At 38.5% G+C, this 16,805-nt stretch overlaps 1 protein-coding gene across 1 annotated transcript; it reads left to right on the forward strand.

The window, feature by feature from the left end:
* The first annotated feature begins 491 nt into the window (after window positions 1-491).
* On the forward strand, window positions 492-14,693 carry LOC136415761 (uncharacterized). The gene is made up of 10 exons (XM_066400546.1): window positions 492-682; window positions 11,507-11,666; window positions 11,723-11,882; window positions 11,936-12,150; window positions 12,206-12,378; window positions 12,573-12,697; window positions 12,752-12,941; window positions 12,993-13,134; window positions 13,221-13,384; window positions 13,782-14,693. Exons 1-10 carry the CDS (start codon window positions 662-664, stop codon window positions 14,001-14,003), a joined length of 1,572 nt encoding a protein of 523 aa, XP_066256643.1. The 5' UTR covers window positions 492-661; the 3' UTR covers window positions 14,004-14,693.
* Window positions 14,694-16,805: the final 2,112 nt, after the last annotated feature.

Raw genomic sequence — 16,805 nt, forward strand, 5'->3', positions numbered from 1 at the left:
TTAATTTCAAATTAATTTGTGCGACGATGTCACTTACGTACCTTCTGGTGTCGTAACTCGTGTAACGCACAATAAACTATCGTGATTTCACCAGGGTTACAGTAAAATAAAAGGAAAATTCCAGTTTGCTAAAACTAATGCTCGACAAACTAAGGAATTTCCTGCTTATTATACAAGCTAGTGTAACTATGCAGCGCTACGCGTTACACACGTTAATGTCCTCCTTTATCTTCCACTAAGACTGAATGGGCATTTTTAGCTTAGACCACAATTTAACCCCAGCCCGAACCTTCCATTAGCTTCGCCACCCACATCGACCATCATGCAGGCAATCACCCATGAAACCTTTTGGCCTTTTAATGATAAATAGTACTATCACTAGTACCACCGACCATCATAAAATAGACAAATGAGTCAGTTTGAATGCAGGACTATAGCAAAAGCTTCCCCCAAGTGCCTCCGCCCGACGGAGGTTATAAAGAGAACCCGGCTTTGGCGCTGCACAAGACATTGAAGTCTGCTCTCGCTGTTACACATTAAATACCCAAGGAGGTACCACCGTGTTCTTCAAGAAGTACCAACGCTTGTGCTGGTATTACGGACTTTGATAGTACGCGTGCAAGAACTCTTTGCTAGTGTTGTGGTGTCTTCTTGTGGGACCATGAGAATCTCTAATGTTGAGGTAAGTTTGTGCCGATGGGCAATCGTACTGTTGGTGATTGATTGGTTCTATGTAAAATAATTTTGCGTAACACTGTAATTATTATGAATGTTCTTACTTATCCGATATAGGATCTCAATAGAATCCTGCGCAGATAAAGGTTATAGCATTAACACCTCTTATAATTAACAGGTGAAAAGCTCATTTATTTCGCAACTACTTCCATGCATAAATTTAACATATCCGTCTACTTAAGGTCGCGTAATTGTTTGCTAATGATTCCGCTATTCTTTATTTTGACATCATAGATGACCAATATAAGATTTTTAAAGGTCTCTAAAACTTGGGCAAATAGAGAATGAGACATATTCCTCTTTAGCTTGCTTGAAAGCCTTTCGCTCTGAATAATGGCGGATTTTAGTTTCGATTCATCAGCACGAAGGATTTTCCTCCATGTTTGCACGAGTTCGACTGAGAAGAAATGATGTTAGATGGAAAACTCGAATTGCAGATTTCATCTAAAGGATAGCTCTCTTCATCTCGCCGTCCAGAAATCAAAAATTATGTCTCCATGGATGGAATGTTTCCTCGCCCTCCTCCCCCTTCCAATGTTGAGTGAGGCAAGGCGACATGCAGCCTCAAACAAGTGTACTAGCATGGATATATCCCACTGTTTGGTGGGGCCCTAAAGAGGGGCCATTTAAGTTTCTAGGAGTATAGTGTAGGACACACACCAACAGGTTCCTGAAGGAGATATAGAAGCCTAATCTCTTGTAGGGCTAAGTGGGCAACACGTAAAAACTTCCATGGCAGTTCACACAGGATCCGATCTAGTCTTGGTCCACTTATATTGAATGGCCATTTCTGAGGAATCAGAATGCCAGCGGTGTCTTGAGGAGGAGGAAGCACGTTCTGTGCGGATTTCCAGCAGTTGCCAGACACAGGTTCGTTCTACTTGGGCCGGATTACTGGTCTGGACCAGCAAAGCGGTGAGGTCTGCGGAATGTATTTTTGGGGACTACCAGTAGGGCACAATGGGGGACCTCAACAGACCACTTGTCGCGGTACAGGTCTATGACCACTCTACCCAATTCAATTAAGACTACACTAAGATTTTCATGATGATTGCACTCACGGGTTGGTTCAGGCCCTGTTTCTCTTCTTCTGCATTGGCATTAAGCTTTTCCTTCACGTTTTCCCCATCAAAACCAGCTTATATACTTTGTGGGTTAGACACATTACTGCATTTAATAAACGTAATTAGCATTTAAAAATACCGCTTTAAAAATAATCAGACCGAAATGTATGTGAAACTACCAGTCAGTTAACCGACTTGTTTTAGCATATTAAGTTGCATATGCCTATTAAACACCTTTTCTTTTTTTTTGGCAGTAACACTCATTATTATTCATTAATTAGACTATTTACCGCAACCATGGACTTTCATTGTGGAGAATTGTTTCTGTCCACATAATTACCATCAATCCACAGTCAAATGGAAAGAATGCCTTAACAAGATTCCTGTCACACTATCAAATGATATCTTCAACGTTCAATTACCTTCGCAAAATGGCTCTCGCGAAGAAAAAGGGAAATTAAATTACGCCATCTTGTACACTTTCCTTATTAGCTGGTAATAGCACATATTTAACGTAATATCAATGCACTTTCTATAGTTTTCACGTGAAGGCTTGAATTAGTTTTGTTTGTCTCCGCAGATAAATTTTGTGTAGGTAATCTTATCTTCCTTTACTGATTATCACGTGAAAAAATGGGCATAAATATAATTACCAACACGATTTCTATTCATTCAATTAATAAAAATACGATTGAAGTAGTTTCTAACCTTCTTTTTATAGAGGTTGTGGAAATTCAACGCCAGACCGTGGGTGATACCATCTTATTCGGTCTGGTAGTCTCTGACTGGTAACTGCCGACTACCCACTAAAGCCTTCTTCTCTCTTTTCACCTACAATCCCCCCTTAGAAAGTGGTAAACTATCCTCTTTTATCCGTATATGTGTCCGTACACTCCTCTCTCTCATCTACTCCAGCGACCAAAAACTTCCATCCCGAAGCCATTCTCACACTCGAAGAACTCCCATCCCTCATCCAGCCGCGTCTCTACCTCTTTTACTGCTCTTCCAGCCGTTTCACTCTCTTGTTTTCATTCAACACCTCCCTTACCTAGTTTCCGACCCTACTCCACGCATCTCTGATTTTCAGCTTTTGCCCCACTATGTTCTTCACCCCAATTTTTATATGTATCTTCCCCTCCAGCTTGTTCCTGTAACCTTGTCATTTCGGCCATTTGAATATTGTGTGATCTTCTTCTATCTCTCCACAGTACTATCTGTATCTGTACCATCAGTATCCGCTATTCCACAGTACCAGCACTTTGGCGTTTCTTCTTTCCCAGTCCTGCGTAAATACTGTTTGTAATATCCGTATCCGCTCAGTACTTTCATGAGGAAACGGTCGAATCTGAACCAACTTTTTTTTGTTTCGAGGAAAATTTTTTAAAGATATCCGGTTCGGCGTTTTGGCGACTGAACAGTGTGGAATTCCCATTAAAAAATTTGAAGTTTCCTTTTCCAGCAGCCTGCAACGACCCGGAACTGTCCCTGGGGGATAAAACCTCAATGTCGTTGGGAATTTGCTTTAAAGCTCGGGGTTATTATCTTAGGTTATAGTCTCTGGCTACCTTTTCTAACCTGAACTATCTGGTACTATCACGATCTTCAGCACCCATGTCAACAATCTAATGGATATACCCCAACCCACCGAAATTACCGCTCTTTGAATAACCCAAAAATGTTATTGGCACCCACTGCAAGCCCATCATCAGGTACTTCTAATTTCAAGAGCTATTACCTCCAGCTTGTCTCTCCCAATATTCAGTTATGCAAATCTGCATTGGTAAATGCAAATATCTAAGTAACGCATTCATACCTGTACCTGTACAGTCACTATTGGCCACTATTCTTATTGGGTAAAAGTTATCACAGAATATGTAGCAATGAAATTCAATAAATTCGCAGCAGATTCTAATTGGTCACGAATAAATTTACTGAATGATAATTGGACTTCGTTGATATATGTGTATTAGCTGACTTGATACAGATTCTGCGTTTGGTAATCTATTGGAAGCTATACGCTCCGAATCTACAAATTTCGCTTCTAAAGATTCCTTCTGAGAGATATAATAGGGCATTATGCAACTAGTGCGAATATAACATTTCTTACGTATTTAAATGGAAACATAAATAATGTTCTCTACGACCGGTACCCATTTGTCTAGCCAGGCCACATGCCTGCTTGTACGTTCGTGAGCGTTTTTATATTGAAATGCTATATTCATTATATTAAACTTTAATCGATATCATCAAGGACTCTTCTATGATTTAAAAAAAAATGCGGAGAAAGGTCTCCAGCCGGAATTTGATTAAGTAAAGGAAATGATATAACTGTCGGATTATGATATAAGCCAAACATTTGGTGTTGCCACTCACAGCCCATTAAGTGGAACTCATTTTCAGCGATTTTTAATTAGCAGTGATAGTAAATTTATTAAATCTGTCGGTTCACCTAAATTCAGGGTTAATCCTTTTGGTAAACAAGTTCCACTTGAATCGCTATTGGCTTGTTCTTCGCGAGGGCTTCGATGAAATGATCCTTAGCATCCTCCTCTGGATCTATCCCGGCAATATCAATACCTCCAATTCCGGGTAAGAGAAACCTCCCAGTGCTCTTTTGCTTCACCTTCTTCTCGTTCATCTTCAGTGATTAGTCAGGTGTAAGTGTTACAGGTTTTGCCCCAGAAAAGGTGGTTGGCGCTGGTGCGTATGTTTATACCCATGAATATGAATAAAATGGTATCTGCCAAAGGCGCATCTATACCCGTTACATAACGTTTCAGAATTTATGTCCTAGTGCCTGCTGTGATGGCAGATGCGAGAGGACTTTCTAACAGTGTCCAAATAGCACAAAAAAATATCCATAAATTTCCAGTCATTCTCACTTGAAAGCTTAAATGTCCGCAGAAATGATTCTCGAATCATTTGTTAATGTGATTAAATAACAACACGATAAAAATATTATGATATAAGTACAAAATGAGCTCCCCAGGTCACCCGTAATTATCTTGGAATTTGTTCAATTAATTAGATCGTAATTGAACCATTAACGTTTAGCATTCAAGAGTTATACGCCATTGGGTTGATTTAATGGGTTAAGTTTAAGCTGAAGATTGACTTTGACTTCCTGGTTTCCACTAAGAAATTCTGATTGGATAATTTATCTGTTTAATCTTAAAACTTGTTTAATTCCAATCCATAAAATCGGCCGTAAAGAGGCGCAATCTGGTAGCTACGACGCTATTTCAGTAGTGCTTTTGGAAAGTCTGAATAATGATGCATTTCAAATTTAATAAGATGCCTAGAGCATCTTCGAAATTCCAGAAGCAAATTATTCAAATAGGGAGGGCACAATACGAATAGTTGGACCATTCATGGAACACCGAAGGATGTCTGGTTAATACCTAGGTGGGCACATAAAAAGAAAATTACACTTCAAAATGACCGCCAACACCATTGTCGCGACCACAATAAAGCTTCCTCACATTTAACAAAGACCAACATACCGGAACATTTTGGGTTTGAATTCTTAGTTTTAATAGACACTGACACCAATTAACTTGACAAGAATTTACCCTCAGTTTACTGATGTTGCGCCAATAATGATTCAGTTGTTCAGTCATCATTATTAATTAAAAACAAGTCATCGTGACTTTTCATGAGAACCAAAGAAGTTGTAGATTTAATTGCGATATTGGTAGTCTGGAGGCAACTAGCCAAGCTTGATTGAATTTGCTCCTGGTCATCAAAACAGATATTTTATAGACCATTCCACCAGGCGGTTCCTGTAGGACCTGTGAGCGGTCATGCATGTGTGGACGGCATAGGCAAAATTGTCGTTCTATATTTACTTGGAAAGGATTTGTGTTATACACAGGGTGGTCCAATTGCTATGGACCACTATTGCTATATTCTAAACCGTAAACGTTCCAAATGTGGTTAAATTAAGCAAAAGTTGTCAAATTTGATAGCAAGTTAAGATCTCGAAGCACTGTTGCCCGAATTTGAATCCAGACCCGTATTTAAAAAATTGAAGTCAGTGTCGATGCCTCAGAAACTAAAAGTGCTATTTTTTAAAACTTAATATTAGTATGTAGAGCTTTAAAAACCAATTAAATATTGTAAGAAAAATTTGTTTCAAAAACCCTTAGTTTTCGGTTTATTTGCAAAAAACGTTTTCGGAAAAATTTTGTTTTTCCCCAATACTTCCGAAACCGAACAAATTTGGACAACAGTACCTTGAGATCTTAACTTGTCATCGAATTTGACAACTTTTGTTTAATTTAACCGAACTTGTAACGTTTACGGTTTAGAAGATAGCAACATTGGCCCATAGCAATTGGACCACCCTGTATAGGAATTTCATTTTTTCTATGTAAAGACGAGAAATATAGGAAAAGTGTACTAATCTAACTAAAGCTTTAATGTGGGTTTAATGAATCTTTTGCGCCATTTCGCCCATGGAAGACATCATCATTGTAACAACCTCTAGGATTCGAACCAGAAGACTGTCAGGCGGTTTCTTTGGGTGGAATAAAAATAAATTGAAATTTCAACACTCAATTTTTGCAACTACAATTTGCTTTGATTATTAAGTTTGTGGAATGCATAGTGTATGTTGCAATAACGAGGGCACATTAAAAAAATTATTGCAAACATTAATTGAACAATTAGTTGAAATAGAGCACATAAAGAATTTGCACTTTTTTAATTAAAGATAATACTCGCAAGGAGTGCGCTATTTTATTGCTATGAATGAGGAACGTACGAGTATTAGACCAAACTCCCATGGTGCAACCAAATCCTTTACCAAAGCTGGTGTCCAAGCACTGAATTGTCAAGTACAAAAATTAATAGTGAAAGCATTTTTTTTGGCCATGTGTCACGTATGCTAAATGAGTAATAAATTATTGACACAGATTGCATATCAGTGATCCAAATACTTTACATATTAAGTTTTACTTTCCTTTCGTAACCTTCCTTCGCGCCAGCCATTTTAAATATCCGAAGAATATCATACATGTCACAAAGGAGTGCAAATACATATATTCATTAGCATTAACAACCTGATCATAAGAGTGGCCCAAATTAAGTAATAAAGTAGTAGTTTTTACGAGTTGACCCAAGAGCTACGACATACGTAAGTGACGAAATCGAATGCAACACCAAAGGTCAACAGTTCGATTCTTACAGTTCGAACAATGGCGACGTAATGGCACATGTTCTCACGAGTCCTGCACGGGGCCCGATTAAAGAATTACTTTGTTACAACATTTTTGTCGATTTTCAAGTTTTTTTTGCCTTGGAACGTACAGAATTCTTGAGAAATCCGCGATTTGCAGTCGGAGTTTTAATTTGCAGCGAACTGCCAATCTTTGGCTCGTCAAAGGTCTCTTTTACGTTCCAAGGGCAAAAAAAAACAGATTTTTGATGTTGATTTTGCAGCGAACATGTGATTTGTTATAGTAGTCACGAGGGTACTTAATCGATTGGAGAATTTAATATTTAGCGTGGATATGAGATCCCGAGACTTCGAAACCTAAGAGGGAAATTTTTCGTTTCGGTTAAACGGCATTGGCACAAGCATGACGAATGAAATGAATTGCACTGCAATGCGCTGTTATTTTAAATTAAAAAAAGAAAAAGAAAAATATAAAGTCACCCTTAGGGTCGAACTTTGCCCCTAGACTAGAGTCTAAATCCCTAGGTTGGCAGCTCTTAAGGCGTATCCTTAGAATATGGGAAAATCTGGCAAATAATAAGTAAAAAATATTTTTTGAATATGCTAAATTCTGATTGCGGTCAAAAGAATACTGCACATCCTAAATCCTGGAATTTCTGGATCGTTCCATCCGGAAAGTTCCTAGGTATGATTCCGAATTGGAACTAAGTATTTCATTCCGACCTGATGGATATACAGTGTGTAACTTATCACTATGGAGATATTTTAGGGAGTGATAGTACTCGGCAAAATAATAAGAATGCTAATAGACCCATGATCAAAAATGCGAAACTTTGCCATCCTGTACATATATCGAAAACGATGCGGTGACTTTTCTATTTCATTCTTCAGTAGTTTTGAGCCATCTTGAATATTTTACTCTAATTGTAAAATATGTATTTTGGTAGTTATTCTCTACTACTATATCTTAAATGCTAAAACAGACATGGAACGATAATTCCGCTTGTGTGGATCACACTGTATATAGCCAGCGACTTTGGGGTAGGAGCAGAAAATTTGAAACAAAATGTAGCACATATAGTAGCACATGTATTAAAAATGAATTAAGACTGCATCGTTAGCGTATTGCTACATTTCTTACACCACGTACTTGGCTTAACCACTATTGCTAGCAGTTGCCTTAGGTGAACCTCCCCTTTTCTGCAGCATTTACTTCAATCACTCTTTACCTTCACACATACCTACACGCGACCTATCACCTTTCACATTTGCACCAATTCCATTATATGCCTCGTTACTCTTTGGCCACCATTATTTATTTCCAATTAGCACTCGCTACCTAATATGTACATAATATGTGAAATATTTGCAAATCACTTACGGCTCACACCCAATTAATTGGATTCGCAAATTAATTAGGCGTTTGTTTAGGCTGATTTACAAGTATGTAGGTATACTATGGAAACCAACCTACAATAAAAAAATGCCGACTATTGTCACAACGAGCGAGCCTACATGGAGCATAAACATGGGTGGTCCATTTGTCTTCTTCTGAGGACTTTCTAAAGCACTGATCACACGTGTAGTTGCAAAAAAGCTTTAAGCTTGTACCTGTGTAGTCGAGATTAGTCAATAGTTAGCATATGTATTCAAAAACACGGAAACCGTAATAAATGGATTTATCTAGCTAGATTTATCTCTAAGTTGCAGTCACGTAAAATCCTAATGGTTGAAAGAAAAAAAAGCGGTTGCTCTCATGGAAGGAAAGGTCAAGGCCTTGGAGGTTTGCGATTTTGATTTCTTCATGGATAATCGAGAGTGTAAATATTATGAATTTGCCTTGTAATAGCATGTTTGATTCTTGTGCAGTCACTGTATTAATGCGTCTTGAGCTGTGGCGCTACAACCGAGCATATCTGGGTTACACTGAAACCGCAACTATACTCGTAAAATATCTATCTTGTCATGCAAGTGGTTTTCACAACGTTATTGTTATGTACACAAAAAGAGGCCTGTTTTAGATATCTTTAACAACAATAAGCAGCTTATAACACATGCCTATTTAGTTAGTTACATCACCGTTATGATATTGCAACTCCAAGTGCCAATATTGTTCCATTCAAGCTTACACATTAGGCTTGATGAGGCTTACTCGTATCGGGGCCTAATTTCGATTGCAGAGGTGGGAAATAACTGAAATGTTAATGAATCGAGACCGGAAAACGAATTCAAGGTGTAAGGAAAGTGTGTGTTTGTAGATATTGTAATTATACAAACGGAGATATCGACATTGGGGTAACATGCATATGTTAGGAGAAAACCGATATGGTATATGCTTAATTAGTTCCGCAATGAAGTAATAGCAGGATTGTTTCAGAGTTAGTATGAGAATATCGGTGAGGAAGCAGATCCTTAATACACTAATCTAATGAATTCACTGATACATCGCCAAACGGGCTGTGTAGGGCACAAATAGGTAATAAGCAAGAAGAGTAAAAACCTTTCAATCGATGCAGCACTTAACGCAGGAATTGTTACAACGCGCATGTTAATGAATTTTCAAAAAAAAAAAACTAATTTTCAGAGCTTACGGAGGGTCGAATTTTCGCGCAAAGGCCCCTGTAGTCGCACAATCTTTCAAGTTTTTGGACCCTCCAAACAGATTTTGCCCATGGCGAAACGGAGTGGTACAGATACTTGGCGATAGAGAAGCAAGAAGAAGCGAAACGGTCGTTTTTATTTCCAATTCTTGCCTATGTGTCGACGCTCAAGATGACGAAAGAGAAAGGACCAGGAGAAACTGCAAAGAAATGTGTCCATCTAAGGGACTTAGCCTCTTAGATGAAGTAAGAGGAGGGAGGTGTGGAGGTTAATCCAAGCTTCAGACACAGTAGAAATAAGGTGACTGCTCATGAAATCCACTCGTTTAGATATCGAATTCTGCTATTGCACACCAAATACACAAATGTTATATTTACACCTTGACCATTACTCATACCCTTTCTCCGTCATGCAACTGATCTCAAATATGCATGAAATCATTTACCTACGTAGTATTGCAAACTATGTAGACAATTCCATGGAAGTGTATTCCATTAGAGCGAACTGGTTTGCAAAGAAAAAAAGCAGTTTGGTTCTTTCAACAGATCACGGAGTCACGCGGTGAAGGACATTTCTGAAAGGCGTGGTACTTTTACTAGATTGCCTTAGACGATAAACAATCCGCAGGTACTTCTCAAATCGTCTATAAATGTTAGTATTCGGTACCATTCCACCTCCAGCCTTTCGAGCGTTCTCCACGCCCTTCTTTATAAATAATTTTCCCTTTAATCCCAAAATTTATTCTTGGCTAAAACCAATCGTTCATTACTTTCTATAAATGCAATAGACCATATCTTTGGGAAGTGTATTATAAGAATAAATTGGGCGTATGTATGTTGAGCAACTCACGATTCTGTTACAGAAAAGAGGCAAAACGAGGGCCTTAAAACATTATTTGCGCTTTTTGCGGTAATGTTTCCTTCTCTTTTATAATGGAGATTTAAATGTGTTCAAACATGGATTTAGAAATTATTTTGTTCTGGGTTTCAGTTTATTCAATTTAGACATAATTCCCACATTTAAGCTGCCACCAGGAAGTTGTAGGTACGCTTTGGTTAATCGGCTGTATCATTCGGCAATTAGCCATTCTCTTATGCATAGACGATGAAAGGCAAAAGAGTGAAAGATCAGTCGTCATCAAGTTAAACCTTGTGTTGGCGGAGTTTTAGCGGTTTTATGGGTTAAATCAATTTATTTAGGCACCTACGAAAACGATTGAAACTATCCATTTGGCATTCTATGGCGAGTAAATCCAGGAGCTTTTGTGCAACTTTGCAATTAAATTGAACCGACTTTATTAAGATGTAGATCGAATTATTAATCAGCAATGCGAAATTGTTATCAGTTATAAATGGAATTAAACGAAATCGACTTAATAAGTGAGTTCGGAAGCGAATTGAATAACCATCAAAAAGAAATCTACAAATTAAAGCTTTCCCCTGCAGCTTTAGGACTTTTTTGTCATACAAACTTATTGAAATAGTTTTCATTTCTGACACAAATCCCCAGGCTTCCGAGCGTACTAATGTGAAACAAATTGCTTTTTAGTGATGAAATCTGGATATGAACGGTTGTTATTTGTTGAAAGCGATCCTACCATGATTGACTGCGTTCTGTGTACCATAATTGCTTTACCGGCGTATTTCTGAAAATACAGCTAGCCCTCTTTTACCATGCAAGCCACACATGCTTACACAACTAACACATTTTCCTAATAAGCCTCGATGAGCAAGCATTTTTTGCAACTGCAAGACAATAAGCTATTGTTAATAAAAATATTATAATAAACAATATTATATAAAAACACAAGGCCTTCAAAGCGAGATAAAAGCTAGGATTCATGTTTATATTCATGAGCGGTAGGTAATTTCTTCGTGAAGGAATTATCTCCTATTGTGTTAAAATTTGGCCAATTCCTTGGTTTCAGTGGCTGCCCCTCCTTCTGGCAGGACTGACATTGCTCAATGAAGCTCAGTGCAGGAAAATTAGAGTGCAACCACGCTTGCTGCCTCAAGAAGATGCCGAAGAAAGTATTCAGTATTACGCAGCAGAACCCCAGGAGGACAACAGGCAAAGAGTAGTTTTAGGTAATTTAATTTGCAAATTTCACATCAAGATATCATAAAATTTCTTCCCACAACAGTGTCATCAGCAGACCAATACAATGGCCTCTACGGTCAACCCACAGCGGCCTCTAGAAGTGCCCAACAGGACAACTATATTCCCAGATCCTCACCGAAGACTCAGCAGTTTGCTCAAAGAGTGAAAGAGGCGCCAAGGGAGCCGCCAGTTCAAACCATCAGGTAATTGCAATCAAGAAGCAAACTTGCTAGAATACTCACTAAAATTAATACAGAAACTACAACAAAGTGAATGACGATGGATCCTTCACCTTTGGTTATGAGGCTGCTGACGGCAGCTTCAAAGAAGAAACTAGAGGCACCGATTGTGTCGTCCGTGGTAAATATGGGTATGTAGATCCAGATGGAAACAAGCGAGAGTTCACTTATGTGTCTGGCAACCCTTGCGATCCTAATGCTCCTAAAGAAGAGGAAGAAGAGGAAGCACCAGGTAGGTTTAAGAGAAATTTGCAAATAAGTATGTGATGTAATTGTTTAATGTTTAGAGAACGAAAGTAACGAAAATATCCCAGCGAATTATCCGACCAGGCCGGTAAGACCTATCGCACGTCCTGTGAGCACTGTAGCTCCAAAACCAGTGACATTGTTCCAAACACAGTATGATCAGAGCGAAGATGAGCAGCCTGAGCCTGAGCAGTTGCTCAGACCTACACCAACTGTAAGTTTTCTCGTTGTTCTAGTCCTCAAAACTGGGAGTGTTAAATTTCTTCCGATGTACAGCTCCCACAATATATGGCAAATATTCTCATATAGTATATGTCTGTTTATAACCTAAATATTATCCAAATTTCGTGATTACTTAAAACCTTCGTTATAGTTTTTTAACCAACACTAAAATAAAAATATTTTCAGCCCATTAGAAGTAGACCTCAGTTCATCTCTAGACCTCAATACGTCCAACAAGCAGAACCTTCCATTACTTACCAAAGGCAGCCAGTACCAGTGCAATCCAGCACCCCAGTTTCCACACTTTACAGGTTAATTGTTTTTGTGCAAAAAATCCTCAAGTTTAAATTATAATCGATTTGAAGACAAAGCGTGGCTCCAATAACTATTACTCCAAGACCAGCTCTACAAAGCGCATCCCCGACTACATCCACAAGGACTCAATTGCCTGCAACCACCTTCAGGCCGCAGCTCTTGCAGGTGTCAGTTACTCCCAGACCTGCCCTTCTATACACCCCCAAATCTGTACCTCCATCTCCAGCTCCAAGTAAAGGAGTAAGTGCCAATACAGGGGTTCTTCAGAAATAGTAATTGTATGAATTTTAGATTGATTTCGATGCTGAGTTCCAGAGGTTCCAGCAAGATAACAACTATCTCTCCCCTACTCCTAGTAGTGCTAAGGCTACAGCTAGACCCGAGTCTGCCGGACCTATTTATAGCTCTGCTTTGGTATATGATCCTTCTACAGGTTAGACAACATTTTTCTGGTATCTTGAACATTCATCAGCTCATTGGAATATATTCATTATAATTCCTAAATTTAATTTCATCTAGGCCAATACAAAAATCAACTCTACCAGTCCCTCCCCCAATCAGAAGGCCAATTCTCCTTCAACCAAAGAATACAGCCCTACGTGCAGCAACAGCAACAACAGAGGCCCACCTTGAGCCTGCAGCAGCTACAGCCTCAAAGCCCTCTGTATACAAGACAGCAGCAGGTGGGTTATGATGTCTACGACGATAATGTGGAGTACTAAGCCTGGAATTTAGAATGTTTCTTCTGTCACTAACCTACGGAGTCTGTTTTTGTGTACATACTTCCTATCACTGCAAGAAGCATGCTGTTTTTGTTAAACCTTACAGGGTGTGTCACGGAAACTATTCGCTAAATGGCACACCGTGTAGATTATACCTACTGTTACAACTAAGTGTCATAATTACTACTATACGTGTACCATTTACTTCTTAAGAACTTTCTTAACATGTCTGAACACACATCATTTTCTCTCATCTATTTCCAAATCTCCTGTTGGTTATCACATATTCTTATCATTTGCACGGGCACTAATTGCACGTAAATCTCGAACTGAAACTCAAAATTTTCGATGGATGTAGATCAATCCTCAGGCTGTCTATCAGGCTCAGCAGGCCGAGACGCAATTTCAGAACTCTGCGCAGCTCTACGCTCAGCAGCAGAAGGCCAGAGAGCAACAGGCGGTCAAAGCCTCATCTGTAGCGCCACCTATGTACTACATACAGCCATCTGTAGGGGCTACAGGCGCACTGGGAGCTAGTCAAATCGATGCGTTTTTGAGGGGACATAACATCCAGTTTTAAGTAATTATGATCGTGATATGTTATTTATCATTTTTGTGTGCATTTGCTTGGTATTCCGGAAAACCAATTAGATAAAATACTTGTAATGGTATTAAGTTGTAATTTTTGCTAATCGCTAAACCATCATGACATTTTCAGTGGGATACGTTCTCAAATTAATTCATATCTCAGAGTACTGTGCATTAGCAACATCTCGCTTCTCATGGGGAGGCCGGTTAAAGAACGTAACATGATGTACCTATGATATTTTCCCAGTGTCTTATTTCGTTTATGAGTTTTTCTTACGTCATGTTAAGCCAGTTGTTGTATTTTAATGTTATATGATAAAAATATGTGAATTAGCAGTTTTACATCACTTCTATTCGAATGTTGCCACATCTCAGCGCCTTAAAACTTCCTTAAAGCTCATTTTCTGTTATTTCGTTAACAGATTAGTAGATTAAACTTTTTTACCAATATCTTTGTGAACCTTTTCTTGCTTTTTTGTTGTCTTCATCTGTATTTATTTCGAATGGCCAATTGTAAATATTAAGATTATTAATTTAATAAATCGTATTTCTGTAGTTTTATTAGAGGGAGCAATAATTAGAAACTTTGTGGAGTATACTGATACAGTTTTGGACGCAATACAGTTATTTATAAAATGTATGGATTAAGGATATTTAAAAATAAAAAAGTTTTTTAAATATATCTCAACCTTCTTCCTCTTACATCTTCTTTCCTGTTTCAACATTTTCCTTAACTATGTGCTTTTTAGCTGCACGTTACCAATTTCATGTACAATTTCACCATTAAAATCGATTAAACACATGTTTAAGATATCAAGTCGTCGTTGACACACTTAGGGATGAATTATCAACCTCCTGATAAGTTTCGCACCGGCTTAAACCCCTATTAAGTAAAAATGGTGGCTCATCTTTGGTCCATCACCTTCCATCCATGAACTCTATGTTCCTGTTATAGTTATCGATACACGCAAAGAGAAATTTAAACCTTGCGCACGGGAAAATTAACTAGAAGAAGTCAATTTCAAGAAAAAATCATGATTACCCTTTTAAGACACCTTTTTTATAAAAAGGGTTCAAAGATCTAGCCTTGGTTGAAAAACCCTGATAGGCCATGTTAAGATCATAGTGCCACGCATGTAGAATCAATCTAAAACGCAGGATGTACACTACCGTCCATAAGTATTTGCCCACTTCAAAAGTTTCATCTAATCGTAAATATATAAAGTTGATGAAATAACGAAGAATGAACAATATTTAGAAATTTTAAAAAAGCAAGAGTTACCCTCTGGACGTCGTATTTTCGGGCAGAAATTTATTTTTCAACAGGACAACGATCCGAAACACAATTCCAAACTGTGGAAATCTTATTTGAATCAGTTAAAAACCGAGAATAAACTTAAGGTGATGGAGTGGCCGCCACAGTTGTCTGACCTCAATCCCATCGAGTTATTGTGGGATGAGCTCCACAGAAGGATAAGAAGCGAGGGTCCATCATCTCAGGAATCCCTGTGGAGAATGTTGCAAGAAGCATGGCGTTTAATATCAAGTGAAACGCTAATAAAGTTACTTGACAGAATGCCACGGCTATGTGAAGCAGTTATAAAAAATAAAGGTGGTCATATTGACGAGGCTAATGTTTAAGACTAAGTTTGGAAATAGAGGTAATTTATATTCAAAATGAGTTTTAAATAATACCTATAGAAAAAAAAACACTTAAGATATAATGTGATTAGGTGAACATTTTTAGGTAGAGAAATTCTTATGGACGGTAGTGTATGTAGAATTTTGATTAACTCAGTTAGTTCAAATTAAGCCACAATAGAACGCTTCAAGGTTCGCAATCTAGAAGGACTCTAGCACACATGCTAGTGATAGACGGGTCGACTTCCTTGGATCGACAAATGCTCTAGAGGCTAATCGACCATTCTCTATGCCAGCCCTATTTGGAGAGCTGGAGAGAGAACACTATATTTCTCATCTTTCATCAACGAGACATTGGAATCCAAAACAAAGCGGGACCTCTATAGCTATGCCATTTCTACGGTGGTTAAGGAAAAAGAGCGCGTGGAGCGTAATCCACAAGGACAATAACTTCAGGCCTAAAAACAATTGAGAGACAAATCCCCAAGCCCCTCGACACTGACGTTTTATCCCCTATAGACAGTTGCGGGTCGTTGCAGGCTGCTGGACGAGGAAACCTCAGGTTTTCAATCTCCAGAGAATCCCAGACTATCTGGTCTCCAAAACATCGGACCGGGTGTCTTTAGAAGATTTTCCTCGAAACACAAAAAGCATGCATGCTAGCAAAAGATATGAGGAGACGTCTTACTTTTACCCCTTCGTTGTTTATTGGAAGCTGGTTTGCTTAGGTCCTCTGAGACTGTCCCCATTTTTTCCACCATATCGAGTAAAATCAGATGAACCAATCGGATGAACCTTTCAATGGAGAAATTCTACTGGAGACTATCCCAGTTACAGCTAAACGATAATAAATATACAGTATATAATAAATATCAGGAAAAGTAATTTTGATAAATTAATTAGTGAAGAACAAGGAAGCGGTAGGTCCTCTAACCTCATATGCTATAGTGCAATTATCAGAGTATTAACCCGATGATTTAATATTAACAATACGTTTATATGCTTGTTACCTTGAGGAAGCTTATTTCGGCCGTCACAGGTGATTGTGAAGGAGTTAACAATGCCTCATTTGGTAAGTCTTCCTGGAGTATCATTGCCCCGCACCTTATCCAAGTTCTGAATTTAATGCCAGCATTCTTCCAGTCAGTTCACA

This window comes from Euwallacea similis, chromosome 21, assembly GCF_039881205.1.
Source record: "Euwallacea similis isolate ESF13 chromosome 21, ESF131.1, whole genome shotgun sequence".
In the NCBI taxonomy this organism is placed as follows: Eukaryota; Metazoa; Arthropoda; class Insecta; order Coleoptera; family Curculionidae; genus Euwallacea; species Euwallacea similis.

What these genes read in the sequence shown, in the direction of transcription:
- LOC136415761 (XM_066400546.1), top strand. Translation starts at nt 662, where the DNA reads ATGAGAATCTCTAATGTTGAG. An exon ending in CAGGCAAAGAGTAGTTTTAG is followed by an intron (nt 11,667 to 11,722) that starts GTAATTTAATTT and finishes TTCCCACAACAG; the next exon opens with TGTCATCAGCAGACCAATAC. An exon ending in CCAGTTTCCACACTTTACAG is followed by an intron (nt 12,698 to 12,751) that starts GTTAATTGTTTT and finishes ATCGATTTGAAG; the next exon opens with ACAAAGCGTGGCTCCAATAA.